Here is a 16,621-nt window from a genome sequence, read left to right as displayed (position 1 = left end):
GGCTGTATTAAGAAATGACATCTAGGCGACCAGCTGGCTGGCACTGGGGCTTTAATCTGGAAGGGGAGAACACAGCTAGAGCGCCCCCTTGTTCTTGCTCCCCTAGTGAGTGTGTGCTAATCTGTGTCTGTCCTGGGTATCTGTCCCTGTCCTTACAGGCGGTGCACACTGGGATGCGGGCGCTCATCTACAGCGGCTCGGCGCTGGGTTCCCAGGCCGAGCGCTCGGGCATGAGGACCTACTACTTCAGTGCCGACACCCAGGAGGACATGAACGCCTGGGTCAGGGCCATGAACCAGGCCGCACAGGTGCTGTCTCGATCGTCACTGAAGAGGTCAGTCCTGACGAGGGGTCTCTGCCTCCGTCTTGCTGTCAGTGTCCACATGCTGGGCTTACAGAAGCCCACCACAGCGTCTAGCTTTCTATGCACAGCTTGGGGATCGAATTCAAGTACTCTAGCAGATGCTTTATCCACTGAGATATCTTTCAGCTCCAATAGAAGTACTTCATTCATTTTTATTACTTATTTTAATGTATTAACTTTTCATTACAACCTCTATACATATAGACAATGCAGTCTACGTCCATACCACACTCTGAATGTGTCTGATCACATCTGATCTCGGAAGCCAAGCAAGGCTGGGCCTTAATACTTGGATGGGAGACAGTATACCTTGATCATAATTTCCTTCCCACCACCCTTCCCTTTCTCTCTCCTGAATTCCCCGCCACGGACTCTCTTCTTTCCATCTAGCTTCTTTTCATTTCTGACATCATCTTTTATTTTTTTCCCTCCTATTTATGAGGTCTTGTGTAGGTAGTCTCAGCCATTGTCAGGTCACAAGTGCCATGATATTTTGTGTCTGTCAGACAGTATTGCAAAGCACCCTTCCCCTTCCTTTGACTCTTACATTCTTTCTGTCACCTCTTCTACAGTGGTCTCTGAACTTTGGAGGGTGTGATACAGATGTCTCACTCAGTGTTGAACTCTCCACTGTCACTTCTTTTCAACATTGTGATGAGTTTTTAGTCTCCCCAGTGGTCACCACCAGAGAAGCTTCTGTAACCAAAAGTGAGAGTAGCATTAAGATATGGGCATAAACATAAGTATTTGGAGGGAAGTTTGATGGGCATAATATTATCCATTTGGCTAGACAACAGGAGTACTTTCCCCACTAGTGCTAATGACCTCCCTAGCCATAGGCTTTTGGTTAGGAATTACTTCCTGTGGATCAGATCTCAATTCCAATCAGAGAAGAGTTGATTTCTGTGGTTCCTAGTCACTCTGGGGCTGCTGTGCATCAGTTTCCCAGAGGCATCCAGGCAACTGTGGAGCAGGGTCTTGAGCAGCCGTGAGTGCAATAGGAAGGAACACCTGGGAGACTGTGTCAGAGGCCTGCTCGTTTATTTGTCAGGGGAATGGGTCTATAAGTGTTTGTGAAAGAGTGGGAAGAGGTACTGGTGGGTACAGGTTATAATGGGATTGGTTAGTACAAAGGACTCACTGATGCCTAATTAGCATGTAGGGACTTTGTGGGTGAACAGAGAAGGGTCACATGTTCTAAATAGTGGTGGGAGATGGTACAGGGTATGGGTCATGGGGGATTGGCTGTGCGAAGGCTGCTGCAGCCAGCATTAACATATGCCAGGCAAGAGGCAAAAGGTCACAAGGATCTGGGGAAAGTGAAACCTAAGTCTTATCAGGATGTGCAGGTGCCCTGGGAGGGAGTGGCCTCACTCCTGCAGTCTTGAGGCAAGACTATTGGGGTCTAGGCCTGATGCAACCTCCGGGGTCCAGGGCCCTTAGTCATGCCTGACATCTAACGCCTGATTAAACCTCCAGTGGCCTAGCCCTCAACCGTGCCTGACAGATTTCTCCCATAACAGACATGTTACCATTGCACCAGCTGGCACATTTGGCCTGGCTGGCCAGCTGTAAAACTTGTAGGGTTCATTGCTGGTTAAGACGGTTGATGACTTTCTGCCTTAACAGGCCACATAGGTCTTTCTAGCATCATGACAGCTAGCCATCAGGAAGGCTTGCAGCCCAGGCATGCTATATCTTTAGCAATAGGGTTCTGTGGGCAATCAGAGGCTTTGGTAATAGCCTGTAATGTTTAGGACCATCATGGGCCTCGTGGCTAACAGCTCACATGTTATTTAGCTAGTGAAGAAGTAGGTTTCCACCTGGCTTGTTTGTAACATCTTTGATCTCAACCTTGGCACTGAGTTTTTCTTATAACAATATATGGCTTCTGGGCATAGCATCTTCCACCTCCGCAGGGTACTTCTGCCCAAACTCCTTCCGAGGTGGGGTTTCACTCTAGCCCAGGCTGACCTGGAATTCACTATGTAGTCTCAGGGTGGCCTTGGACTCACAGCAATCCTCCTACCTTTGCCTCCCAAGTGGTGGGATTAAAGGCGTGTGCCATCATGCCTGGCTTAAAAAAAAATTTTTTTTTAATTTATTTGCAAGTTGAGGGGCGGGGGAGAGGATATGGGCACAGCAGGACCTCCGGCCACTGCATATGAACTCCAGACGCTTGTGTACCTTGTGCATCTGGCTAACGTGGGTCCTGGGGAATTGAACCTGGGTCTCCTGGCTTTACAGGCAAATGCATTAACTGCTAAGCCATCCCCTCCAGCCCCAAGCTTTGGCTTTAAAATGTGTTTGACCCTCATTGACTGTTGTAGAGTTGGAACAATGCCAGATTTCACATTGGCCCAAGTTGAGTTGTGATGGGTCATCTAGTCGTCTGACCCAAGCAGAATGAACTGAGGAGGACGCCTCAGGCAGGAATGGACACAGTGGAGAGACTTGCTGGCTGCTGAATATCTTTCCTGCCCTAATTTGGTTTTCAACCTGCACATCTTCACAAGGGATTTTGCCAGCAGCCATTCCGCTACAGCAGTGGCCACCTCAACTGTGCAGCTGTGCTGAGAGACTGCACTTAGGGAAGGCAGCTGGCAGGTGGTGGAGGGTTTCCAGGCATAGAGGTGGGAGATAGCCTCCTTGTCCCAGAGGAAGAGGAGAAACTGGCGCCTCTTACCATTGCTCTCAGCAGCTCATTCCTCGGTCCTAGGAGCTAGCAGGAGCAGGCCAGCCTGCCCGAAGCTCTGCAGGCAACGTGAGCCCATCTCTTCAGTCTTGTACAGATCTATAGATTGTGCCCAAGGTGGGTTTTGGGTTTGAACCCATCTTCCTGCTGAGAAGGGATCAATGCTCAGGAGTTAGGATCTGTCAGTGCTGCTGAGCTGGTTTCTCATGGCAGGACTTCTGCCCCCTGGACTGGCTTAGACATCTCGCTCAGTCTCGGCTGCTAGCTTGGGCATGCAGGTGAGATTAGGTGGAAGGACAGTAGAACGGTTGTGTCCCTCTCAGGATGGGTGTGTTACGTTTCTCCTCTTCCCATCTTGGTCTTTGAATGACATTTGACGCGCATAGATAGCACATGTGAATTTCAGCATTAAGATACCATTCCTTATTGCCTGATGAGATCAAGGGTTTAGAGGCAGAATAAAATATTAACCTATGTACCGTTGATTAGTAAGATTTGGCAACTTGCAAATTCTTGTGAAGAAAAGGATAAAAGGGGGTTGGAGACATGGCTTAGCAGTTTAAGTTTCTTGCTTGCAAAGCCTACCTGTCTAAGGTTGATTCCCCAGTACCCACTAAAGCCAGATGCACAGGTGGTACATGTGTCTGGAGTTCATTTGCAATGGCTAGAGGCTCTGGCATGCCCATTCATTCTCTCTCTCTCTCTCTTTCTGTCTCACTCCCTATCCCTGGAAATGAATAAATAAAATATTTGAAAAAAGTGCTAAGTGTCCCCAGTCTAAGATACAGTGTTACCACTAGTCAGTTTTCTAGCCCACTTTTTGCTCTAAGCAGATGGGAAGCATTCTATGATGGGCTGTAAGGGGGGTTTCACTCCTTGTCTCAGTTACTGCTAATCAAATACCATCTAGGGTGGTAGAATCAAATCAGGCTTTCTCTCAGAAAGGATTTGGAAGTCAGGAGTCCCCCTGTACACTAGCTGCAGTAGGCTGAATCAGGGACCCTGAGCTACATGACATCCTGTGTCAACTAAACAACAAAGCACATAATAAAATAAAAAGATTTCCCCAGATGGATGTGGTGGCACACGCCTTTAATCCCAGCACTTGGGAGGCAGAGGTAGGATGATCGCTTGAGTTTGAGGCCACCCTGAGAATACATAGTGAATTCCAGGTCAGCCTGGACTAGACTGAGACCCTACCTTGAAAAACCAAAACAAAAGATTCCCCAGAAGACCCAACCATATCTTATCGGCCAGACTAATGTCACAAGAGCATCCTCTGCTGCAAGGGAGATTGGGAAATGTAAGTTTTTGCTGGATACCCTGATGTTTTGAAAACACTGGACCAAAGGAGAGCCCAGCCTTTGAGGAGTATGACCTCATGTGCTGTACATGGTCCCTTTAATCCTGAGATCAGAGAGGTCACTGGCCCAAGGTCACAGGTGATAGAGTCAGTTCTTCAACCCACTTCTGACTGCCTCGAGACCCCATGGGTGTCTAGGTTTGTAATTCCAAAAAACAAAACAGAAATGACACACGGGCACTGTGTATCCAAACCACCGGTGATTCCGTGTGTTCATGATGAGAGTGGCACCCTGCAGAGGAGCGCGCCAGAGGGGGCCTCTTTCCTGCTACTGGGCGTGGGTGTTGGGTACAACCTCTGCTGCTGGACAGGCATCGACAGTCGAGGGCTGCTTCTCTCTCGCCCTCCATTGCTCTGAGTTGAGGGTTACAGATAGCTTTTGTGACAAGTCTCCTGACTGTGGAGTTGTGTGTTAAACTGTTGGGAGTGCAAACAGACATGGAGGAAACAAAATAGGTTTTTGGCTTTAAATCCCATAACTTAGCAGGTTAAGTATTTAGGTGGGGTAAGGTTGGGGAGTAGGAACGTGGATTTTACCTTTCTTACCTGTAGCCACAGATAGCCTGAACATGCTGGGCACAAAGGTGCATCTTCTTCCTGTAAATGCTGAGAGCTACGCAAAAAGGGGCTTTTTGTGACCCCAAAGCCTTAGATGTTACGAAATACTGCCATGCTGGTAGCTTCCCTCCAGACTGGAGTTTGGTTTTGCAGCAAATGCTCATATTAATGGACAGTAAAAGCTTATCATCTCCTATTAAGTTGATATCCAGGAAGTACTGTCATGTATGGAGTGTGTATCCTCAAATGTACACACAGTCAGTACTAAGATTTATTACAAAATTAGCTGCAGGAGACCAGCAAAGTGCAACATTCAGGGTTAGCTTTCTTGAACAGTATCAACTGCCATCCATGATAAAGTCTGGCTTTCGGGCCTCTCGCTCTGTCGGAGAGGCCGTTGTTGGTCTTGGTCTTGTGCTTTCCAGTAACTGACCCAGTGGGGCATAAGTACGTGTTCAGTAAGTCTGTGGTGGTTAGTGAGGAGGGAAAACCCCACGGTTCAGTTGTTTGGGCGAGACATCGTGCCCACACCCTTGGATTGTGGAGCCTTTCAGTTTTCCTTCATGTCTGATGGCATGCGTGCTGGTGGCGCATGTTTCGTTGTGGGCTGTTAATCTTTGCAGTGCAAATGACAAGGTGCTAGAGCCCTTGCCTCTGCAGCTTGGAGTGAGTGCTTGGCACCACGGGCCTGCTGAGAGCAAAGCAGGACTCCTAGAACTCCTGCCATTACGTCACATGTGACCCAGAAGCAGCAGAGGTTTTGACAACACGATTAGCCTCAGGGACATCTCCCTCTTCCTGAATGTGAGAGACAGTGAACTTGAGGGCTGCACTGTGCCCACATTGCTGAGGACTCCAGGGCAGAAGAAGGGAAACAGGAGGACCCATCATGTGCACCGTGTAGAGCAGAGTTGGTCCTACGAAGGCTTACAGTGAGAAGTAGCTTTTGAGGGCTCCAAAGATGGCTCAGTGGTCCAGGTTCTTGCTTGCAAAACTTGCTGGGTCAGGTTCAGTTCCCGAGCACTGACATCAGGATGCAAAAAAATGGCACAAATGTCTTATGTTCATTTGCAGCAAGGGGTGGGTATGTGTGGGTGTGTTCATTCGTTCATTCCTGTTACTGCGTTTGTAGATCCATTGAATGTTGGCATGGAAGGGCTCTCAGATATCACTGTTTCAAGTATTCTAAAAATATTTTTAGGGCTGCAGTCATGGCTTATGGTTAAGGCACTTCCCTGTGGAGCTAAGAACCCAGGTCTGATGCTCCAGTACTACATAAGGCCAAATGCACAAGGTGGCACATGAGTCTGGAGTTGGTTTGCAGTGGCTAGAGGCCCTGACATGCCCATTTTCTCTCTCTCTCTCCCTCAAATAAATGAATAAAATGTTAAAAAAATATTTTTAGGGCTGAAGAAATGGGTCAGAGGTTAAGGTGCTTGCCTGCAAAGCCTAACAACCTGGGTGTTCATTCCCCAGTACCCAAGTAACACCAGTTGCATATAGTGGTGCATGCATCTGGAGTTCATTTGCAGTGGCTAGAGACCCTAGCATGTTTATTTTTTTTGAGATATCTATCATCCATCTATTTGTCTATCTACCACAGAGAGAGAGAATATGGATGTACCAGGGCCTCTTGCAATTGCAAATGATCTCCAGATGCACGTGCCACTTAGTGCATCTGGCTGTATATGGGTAGTGGGGAATCAAATCCCCTGGGCTGTCAGGCTGTTCAAGCAAGTGCCTTTAACCACTGGACCATCTCTGCAGCTCAGACATCGTATCTCAATATGTCATTATAAAGTAATGTAACAGTCTCTACAGTATGAGTACTAGAAACCAAGTCTAACATGCAAGGAAAAGGGAGTTTATTGGTTCTCAAATAGAAGGTGCAAAGATGTATCTTGATTGGGTGTGGCTGCATGTAGGGCCTCAGGCTACATCCTGTTCCCTCACTGCCGTCTTTGCTGTTGTTTTTTAATGGGTGCCTTCCCACACGGGAGAGCAGCTAAGGCCAGCTGCAACCACAGTTCCAGGGCTGACTGTGATTGCCCTGGATTGGCCCACGTGTCCACCCATGAACCAATCACTGAGACTTTGGTGCCTTAACCAAACCAGGGATAGTAGAGTCAACAGCCTTTAAACCTTGCAGAGTGAGAGTGGTGACCTCAGATAAAAGCTGAAATGCTGTTTCCAAAGGGCCTGTTGCAGTCCGGTTTACATTACTGGTAGAAATCACCCAACCAAGAGCAGCTTCTGGGAAAAAGAGCTTTATTTTGGCTTACAAGCTCAAGGGGAAGTTCCATGATGGCAGGGGAAACAATGGCATGAGCAGAGGGTGGACACCACTCCCTGACCAACATAAGATGGATCACAGCAACAGGAGAGTGTGCCAAACACTGGCAAGGAGAAACTGGCTATAACACCCATAAGCCCACTCCCAACAATACACTCCCTCCAGGAGGCGTTAATTCCCAAATCTCCATCAGCTGGGAACCTAGCAGTCAGAACACCTAAGTTTATGGGGGACACCTGAATCAAACCTCCACAGAGCCTGAATACAGCTGTGGGTGCAGAGGTAAGATGCTCCTTAGAAATGAATAAAAGGGCTGGGTGTGGTACGCACTCCTTTAATCCCAGCACTTGGGAGGCAGAGGATTGTTATGAGTTCAAGATCACCCTGAGACTACATAGTGAATTCCAGGTCAGCCTGAGCAACAGTAAGACCTTACCTCGAAACACCACCCCCCAAAACAAGAAGAAGAAGAAGAAATAAATAAAAGGCCGGATGTGGTGGTACACGTCTTTAATCCCAGCACTTGAGAGGCAGAGGTAGGAGGATCACCATGAGTTCGAGGCCACCCTGAGATACATAATGAATTCCAGGTCATCCTGGGCTCTAGAGTAAGACTCTAATTCGAAAAACCAAAACCAGAAATGAATAAAAGGATAAAAGTGGTGTGGTGCCACATGACTGCAATCCCAGGGAGGTAGAGACAGGAGGATCAAGAGTTGAAGGTCTCCTTGGCTACCTAGCAGGTTTAAACCAGCCTGGGTTACATGAGATCCCATCTCAGCAACACTGAGAAGGGAGGTAGAGAGAGGCTCAGGATTCCTTTGGAAAACACATGCATGTGTACATTGACAGTGCTGGGCGTAACCAGTTCTGTATGCCTGAGTTGAGGCCATCAACACACATAGGACTTTATGTTGACATCATGTCTCCTGGCCTGGATTGACTCCCCAGCCCTGTGCCAGTTAGTTGTAGCTGAGGTTCATGTGGTTGCAAGGATGTCTACAGTCTGACCACAGCACTGTACATACAGCAAGATTTTCATCATGTTCTTACTCTCAGGTTGAAATTGAGGCCCTGCTGGCTTGGCCCTTATGAGGGGTGCATCTTAAGGTGTTTATGCTAGATGGCTGGTCCAGCTAAGAGTCCCTGTGCATTTTTTCTGTCCATCAGGCCTACGCTGCAGTATGTTCTTCGACTGCAGGGAAGTGACGGTGTCCCTAGTTAGGACCTGCCCAAGGAGGCCAGGAGAAAGGCCGCCTCTAGTGGGGTGGGCTGCACTGTGATCTAGGGCTCCTCCTGCACGCGCAGCCAGCCCCTTCCACGCATAGTGGCTTGGGGGGGGGGAGCAGGTGCCGAGAGCACGTGGGCTTGGAGTCCACCTGTGTTCACGGCTTGGCCCTCTCTGCACGCTGTTGGACAAACCTTTGCTCTCCACGGTGCTTTCTATTCCTGATTCCTTAGCTCAAAAAAGTCAGGTGAGGGATGCTTTCAGGACTGTCCTGGGTTCCTGATGAGATAGAGAATGGTCAGCAGAGCTGCCTGTTCGCTAGTTACCATCTCTGAAGACTGTTTTCTAAGCAGCCCCTGTGCTTAGGGCTAAACTATATATCAGTGTGTTAGATCCTGGGCTCGGTCCCACCCCAGACAGAAAGCTGGACAGATGGCAGAAAGGAAAAGCAGAACTGTAGACCAGAGAGGTAGGAGCACGGGCCCGATGGTGTTTAAGCCAGGCTTCCCAGAGGAGGGAAGGTGGTGGAGGCAGGGGAGGGCCAGGCATGAGGAAGGGGCGGCAGCGGGGACGAGCTCCTGCCTGGCTGCGGAGTGAGCTGGGGGTGTTCTGTCGTTGCAGGGATGTGGAGAAGGCCGAGCGGCAGGCCGTGCCCCAGGCCAACCACAGCGAGGCCTGTCGTGAGTGCGGCCGCGTGGGGCCTGCCCACTGCAGGGACTCTCCTCGTGGCCGCTGTGAAGACTCCTTTGGCTTCAACACGCGTGAGCAGGAGGAGGAGCGCTGCCATTCCCAAAGGGACCCACTGGAGGGCAAGCGGGACAGGAGCAAGGCCAGGTCCCCTTACTCAGCGGCTGAGGAGGGCGCCTTGTTTGTGGATCTACCTGGTGGGCCAAGGGGCCAGCAGGCGCAGCCACAGCGGGCAGAGAAGAATGGCGTGCTGCCCGCCTCCTATGTCCCAGGGGAGCAGAACGGGACTGGCGGCTACCAGCGGACCTTTCCTCCAAGGGCAAACCCGGAAAAACACGCACAGAGGAAAACCAGCCTGGCCCAGGTGGAGCACTGGGCAAAGACCCAGAAGGGGGACAGCAGGAGGTCAGTCATGGTGTCAGCATCCTGCTGACGAGGAACATCACAGTGGCGGGCATGGGCATAGTAATGCCATTTTGCAGCCCTTGCTGGGCTAACGCCAGCCTCAACCCCTTTACCTCCTTGATCTAGGTAACTAACCCTTAAGAGCCCTCCAGAGAGGCTTGACATCTCTAGTTTATAGCTCATGTGGCTTGGAGAAGGGAAGCAGCCTGTCCAGCCCATCCAGGCTGGGGCATAGCTAGAGCTCCAACTTGGGTCTGTGGGCCACGGAACACCCCGAGGCAGCTCTGCTCCCGAGAGGAGGCTCTGCGAGCCCGTCGCTGATCTGCGCTCATACTGCTGCCTCTGGGTGGCAGGCTGCAACTTGCTTTTCAGGCCCCCAGAGAAGTGTGGGAGGTGCTCGGGCACATTTGATGCCAGCCTATAGCACACCCCTTCCTTCCTTATTACAAGGGGTGCATCTTCTGCCCTCTACAAAGCATTGTCTGTCTTTTTACAGTACTTCAGATCAGTTAGAACATATTTATGAGGGGCTGGGGAGGTGGCTCAGAGGTTAAAAGGCGCTTGCTTGCAAAGCTTGTCAGTCTGAGTTCAATTCCCCAGTACACACATAAAGCCAGATGTACAAACGGTGCATGTGTCTGGAGTGTGTTTACAGTGGCAGAAGGTCCTAGCATGCCCATACTCATTTCTCTCTCTTGCAAATAAAAGGAAGGAAAGGCAGCGAACAGTTGTGAACATGAAGAATTCAGGGTCACCTGGCTTTCCTGTTGTCCCTTTGTACTTTGTCTTCATTATGGAAGTGTGGCAGTCCCCTCACTGTCTCAGCCTTTTAGAACACACTGTGAGAGGAGAGAGCAAAGCCACGTGGCACTGGGGCTGGAGTGGCGGGGCGTGCCCGCTCAGAACTCGCCCACCACCGCCGGTTCGGTGCTCTGAAACGCCAGCTTCCCGGGGCTCTCCAGGTCGGCAGTGCTCCTCAGGGAAAATGGCCTTGGCCTGATTTCGGATGTGGGTGTGGTATGCGTGTGTGTCTTGCTGTGACCCTAAATCTGGCCCAGTTGAGCAGTTGGGAAGGTGGCCTCTGGAGAAGTCACAACCGAAGTGGTGTTCGCTGCTGCAAGGTGTGGCCGTGGCAGGCAGAGTGGGGACCATGCTCACCATTTCCACCGGGAGTGAGCAGACTTCCGTTCTGCACATTTAAATTTTGTGTCTTACTGAGACAGAAAGCTACTGCCGCAGGACAGAGAAGAGTAACCTGTTGTCCTTGGTGCTCGGTACAAAGGTCCGCAGGCAGATGGCCATGAGATGACTCCTGACTGAGTTGGACCACAAAAATTGTTAGGCGTGGTGTCACATAGGCCCTCAGATTCCAAGATCAGGCATTTGAATTTTCCTTGAGAACAGCAGTCTGAAGAACCCGTGGAAGGTTTGAAACAGGGAATGTGCTGTGAAGAAGATTTCACAGAGGAAACAAGAGCCTGGGGAGCAGGCTACTGCAGAAGCCCAGGCTGGCGATGTCAAAAACAGAAATAAACAGATTGGAGGTTAAAACAGTGTAGTCCGTCTGTGCAGGCTGAAGGGACAGGAGGAGTGAGGATGCTCCTAGAATGGCTGCGGAGATGGGGAAGGCTGAGGAAGAGACAGGCTTGAGGACATCAGTGCTTTCACTGTGGCCGGGTAAGTGCGGAGGGCCACGGTGGATGAAGCCGGCGCTTGCGTTTGAGGGTGGCTGGGCTGGCTGGCAGGTGTAGTGTCCTGCCCCGGGTCTCAGCACAGGAGAGAGGGCTGTTGGACGACGACTGCAGCAGCTGTGGCATGTCCAGAGGGGCTGACCAGGTGGCCATGGGGAGTGTAGACAAGAGCGGTAGAGGTTTGGAGCCATCATCCTGGGTGTGATAGTTGGAATCCTGGCAGTGGTTGGTGACCCAGGGTGAAATGCTTGGGCTGTGCCTTAATCCTGGCTGTGCAGTTTGGTCATTGAAGGCCCTGCCCAAGAGATTGTGATTTAATTGGTTTAAGGTGAGGTTTAAACAGTGGATGTTTTAAAATCTCCTCAGGTGATTCCATCATTGTACAGCCACAGTTGGGAAATGGTTGCTTGGTTACCCATTGGCATCAGCTAGAGAGGTGTAACATTGCTAAAGCCTCAGAAATCTGTTCCCATTGGCCCAGGTTGCAGCCTGGACATCAGGAGTTTATTTATTTATTTAAAGCACGCCCCCATAGTCTTCCCCCGCCCCAGTGATAGTAAACCTCTAGCACAGTTGAGACATCCTGGCTCAGAGTGAGTGACCACAGAAGGCTCTGGACAGACGCCTGGGACTCCCCAGCCCCAGGGTTACACAGAGTCAGGGTTGCTGATGGAGGCCGAGCAGGAGATGGAGAGGAGTGGAATGCTCTGTGGGCGCCTCCATCTGAAAGCATTCCGTCAGCAATGCAAGGACTTCTCTGTGGGTGGGTACATTGCAAGGTGGGTACCACTGGCAAAAAGTCTTGAAGGTCAAGGCCTCAGCTGAGTTTTTACTCATGATGGGGGGGGGGGGGGTTGCTTGTCTTTTTTTTATTTTTAAATTTTATTTTTATAGATTTTTTTGTTTGTTTGTTTTTTCAAGGTAGGGTCTCACCCTGTCCCAGGCTGACCTGGAATTACCTATGTAGTCTCAGGATGGCCTTGAAGTCATGGCAGTCCTCCTACCTCTGCCTCCCTAGTGCTGGGATTAAAGGTGTGCACTACCATGCCTGGCAGAATTTTCTTTTTAAATATTTAATATTCATTTGCAAGCAATGAGAGAGAGAATGGGCACACCAGGGCTTCTCACCACTGCAAATGAACTCCAGATACATGTGCCACCTTGTGCATCTGGCTTTATGTGATTACTGGGGCATTAATTAAACCCAGGTCATCAGACTTTGCAAGCAAACTCCTTTAACTGCTGAGTCATTTCTTCAGCCCATGATGGGGTCTTTTAGTCATGACAGGAGGCCTTTTCTCCTTCAGAGCATCTTTAGTGGCCTTAAGTGGGAAATCCTTCTTGACAGAGCTAGTTTCAGTTAAGTCAGGAGACCCTCAAGGAGGGAAGGAGCCAGTGTGGGATGTGTGGCAGAAAGGACTTGCAAAAAGGAACAACCACGACTATGAGCTGTCGCTGTGACAGATCTGCTCATGAGCATTTCCCACAACCTACAGACAGGCCTCTGTTACTTGTGCACACAGTAACCTGTCCTGGGGGAGCAGCATGGGTCATGGCCAGGCACCTAAAGGGTGAGCTGCCAAAAAGGGGGTGAGAAGCCATGGGATGGAGGGCTCTGGGGATCCCTAGGATGTGAGGTGGGGATTTGATCCATTCTCACCAGAGGTACAGATTCCTGAGGTCTGTAGAGAACAGTCCATGGCACTGGTGGAAGCAGATCTCAATGGATCAAAAGAAATTAAGAATAAGGGCCCCAAGCCAGGTGTGGTGGCGCACGCCTTTAATCCCAGCATTCAGGAGGCAGAGGTAGGAGGATCACCATGAGTTTGAGGCCACCCTGAGACTACATAGTGAATTCCAGGCCAGCCTAGGCTAGAGTGAGACCCTACCTCAAAAAAATAAAAATAAAAAAGAGAAAGAGAAAAGAAGGGCCTGCAGGTAGAGTCTGTAGAGGAAAGAGCTGCTGCCAGTCTCTTGGTGGCGAGGTTTTACCTGTTTCTTGAAAGGTCTGCACCTTGCATTCCTAGGTTTTTGTTTTTGTTCCTTGAAGATATATTCAGCCAGGTATGGTGATCTGTGCCTGTAATTCTAGCACTTGAGAGGCAGAGCTAAGAGAGTCAGCTTAAGTTTGAGGCCATCCTTGGTCTTCATAGTGAGTTCCAGGCCAACCTGGACAACAGAGTAAGGTACCAGCCAAAAACTGAAGCAACAGAAAGATACAATTGTAATTTCCTACTATAAGTGAAAATAGTTCTGGCCACTTGATAAAGGGTTCTCCCCTCTTTCTTTTCCTCTGGAAATACAGAAGCTGCCTGTCTTTACTCTGTGTATAATTAAAACCATGCTGATGGCATTGTTATCAGATTGAACATACTATGGCATTGAAAGGAGGCCTGTTTAGACTGCAATCTGACCTTATATTCTTGGCTTTAGACCACACAGAGAATTATTTCTAACTGTTCTTTCTGTGCTTAGGAGTAGATATTGCATTTCATGTCGCTCCTTGAGAATATGGCTTGCAGGAGTCTGGCGTACCCTTAGAATCTTAGCACATTTTAAGAGCCTCATTTGAAATTCTAGCCCTCTGTTTCCATGTTGCCTCTGATTCCATGTTTAAAGTAAAGCAAGCCTGTGAAATAAGAAGGTGAGGGTGAAATGGGAAAGTGTGGGGGTGGGGAGGGAGGGAATTACCATGGGATATATTTTATAATCATGGAAAATGTTAATAAAAATTTTTAATTAAAAAAAAAGGTGAGGGTGGAAGAGGGGGTCTCAGGCCTGCATGATTGACATGGAAATTAGGTGAGGCATTTCTGCTGCATGGATAATCGGCTGGTCTCTCTCAGGATGCCCTGCCTAGTGCCCGTCCCTACTAGGAAGGCCCATGGCCACAGGGAAGGAGGAAAGCAAGAGCTCTTGGTCTCCTTTCTGGGTTGAGTAGGGGCTGAACAAATGGGTCTGTTGCTTGCGCAGAGCTGTTCCAGAAGCTCCCACGTGTCCCAGGGCCTCCCCCCTTTCTGGGGACCTCCTGTGTTGCTCCCTCCATCTGTCAGTTACTGTGGTGTGGCTGCTAGAGCCACGGTCCACTGTCATACTGGTATCTTCCTATCACCTCCAAACAGCAGTTAGGGCACACACAGAAGTCACGAATTGGAGGATGACCCCAGGATTTGAGGTGCAGTTGGGTGGGGGGATTCGTTTTTGAATGTTCATTCCCTTATTAGCGTGTGTATGTGTATGGGCTTACAAGGGTCTTTTGCTGCTGCAAACATGTGCCAGCTGCTTATGCTACTTTTTGTGTCTGGCTTTCAGTGGGTGTTAGGGAATCTAACCCAGCAGCTTTGCAAGTACTTTTAACTAAGACACCATCTTCACAACCCTGGATGGGAGACCATCCAAGCATGTAGGCAGGCACCGAGGGAGGGCCTTAGGTGATCTGCAGGGCCAGACAGACTGGGTGGGAGTGGGAGTGGGAGCTGCTGGGACATGCTTTGCATACTTGGAACTTTGCTTGAGGCAGAATGAACAATGGTTGCTAAAGACCTGGACCTCCAGGGGAAGCCCCACGCCTGTTTTCTGCCTCATCAGTCAGTCACACATGCCCTACTGATTTGGGGACATTGAATGAAAACCCTGCCACCTAGTGGCGAGAAAACATGCTTGCACACAGACTAGGTCTGGATCGAAGAGATAATAAAATGGGGAGAAACAAAGCTACCATGCCCACAGTCCTCACAGCAATCTGGGAGGTTATTATCTCTCCCATTTTACAGACCAGAAGGGACACTCAGAGGGTGGAAGTGTTGCTTGCCCAAGGTCAGAGAGAAGTAACTCCATGTTTGAGTTCAAGGCACTAGACTAGACTCAGGGAGCTGTTGAAACAGAGGTGTCTGGATCCTGCCTCAGATTTCTACTTTATAGGTTGGGTGGGACTGAAAACCTGCATTTTGAAGATATACTTTATTTTTAATTAAAATGTACTAATTATATGTATGTGTGTGTATGTATGTGTGTATATATATATATATATATATATATGTGACATTTTGACATATACATATATTAGTCTGGTTGAAACATGCTAGTTAACCATCACCTCAATTTTTTTTCAAGGTAGGGTCTCACTGTAGCCCAGACTGACCTGGAATTCACTATGTAGTAGTCTCAGGGTGGTCTTGAAATCTCAGTGATCTTCCTGCCTTTGCCTTCTGAGTGTTGGGATTAAAAATGTGTATCACCATGCCCAGCCTTAGAGTGTACTAACACTCTAGGGTCTAACTAAAGCCTTGTATATACCAATATCTCCTACTCCATCACTCTTCCCTCCCCCATTGGTCGCCACATTCTAATCTTAGCTTCAATGCCTTCTGCTCTTTTAGATGTATGAGAGCATACAGTATTGGTCTTGCTGTGCATGATAGAATTCTCTAACCTGCCTTGGTGACAAGTCCCCAGGTGGCACTGATGCTCTTGCTCCACGACCATTCCTGGAGCAGCATGGCAGTGATGTCTGGTGAAGTCTGTTAGATGAAGTTGATGGAAGACAGACTCAGAACTTGAATTCAAGTGCATGAAACTTCAAAGCTTGTTCTTTTTATTTATTTATTTATTTGAGAATGACAGAGAGGCAGAGAGAGAGAGAGAGAATGGGTGCACCAGGGCCTCCAGCCACTGCAAACAAACTCCAGATGCATGGGCCACCTTGTGCATCTGGCTTACTGTGTCCTGGGGAATCAAGCCTCGAATTGGGGTCCTTAGGCTTCATAGGCAAGCACTTAACTGCTAAGCCATCTCTCCAGCCCCAAAGCTTGTTCTCTTTTAAACACTAGTCTTATCTTGCAAACTAGACTGTTTCATTTGCTTGAGACAGGATCTCATAATACCCTGGCTGGCCTTGAACTTGCTTTTGGGTCAGCAATGACATTGAACTCCTGATCCTCCTGTCTCTACCTCCCAAGTATTAGAATTACAGCTGTGCACTATCATTCCCTCTTTATAAAGTCCATAATTGCTCCTGGCTAAATTTTCTCTTTCTCCGAAAATCCTATGACCAGTTGGTAGTGGTTTTTAGGCATGGCCAACTTTTGAGGGGACTTCATGAAGAACTAGTTCTGTTAGAATTTTCTTGGGCTGGAGAAATGGCTTAGCAGTTAAGGCACTTGCCTACAAAACTAGAGGACCCAGGCTCAATTCCCCAGGGCCCACATAAGCCAGACGCACAAGGTGGTGCATGCATCTAAAGTTTGTTTACACTGGCTGGAGGCCCTGGCATGCCCATTCTCTTTCTCTCCCCATCCACCCATCCATCTATCTTCCTCTCTCTCAAATAAATAAAAA

General features: G+C 49.1%; 1 protein-coding gene across 9 annotated transcripts in view; it reads left to right on the top strand.

Moving 5' to 3' along the window:
• Plekha7 (pleckstrin homology domain containing A7) overlaps positions 1-16,621 on the top strand; it is a 212,180-nt gene that overhangs the window by 159,267 nt on the left and 36,292 nt on the right. For all 9 annotated transcript variants that reach the window (XM_045146617.1, XM_045146616.1, XM_045146621.1 and 6 more), the window contains 2 exons: positions 159-334; positions 9,123-9,593. In XM_045146617.1, the coding sequence (XP_045002552.1) occupies positions 159-334; positions 9,123-9,593 (647 nt within the window). The remainder of the gene's footprint in view (positions 1-158; positions 335-9,122; positions 9,594-16,621) is intronic.

This window comes from Jaculus jaculus, chromosome 3 (genome assembly GCF_020740685.1).
Source record: "Jaculus jaculus isolate mJacJac1 chromosome 3, mJacJac1.mat.Y.cur, whole genome shotgun sequence".
Lineage (NCBI taxonomy): Eukaryota > Metazoa > Chordata > Mammalia > Rodentia > Dipodidae > Jaculus > Jaculus jaculus.
The sequence above is the reverse complement of the archived record's forward strand: the minus strand, read 5'-3'. Positions and strand labels throughout refer to the sequence as shown.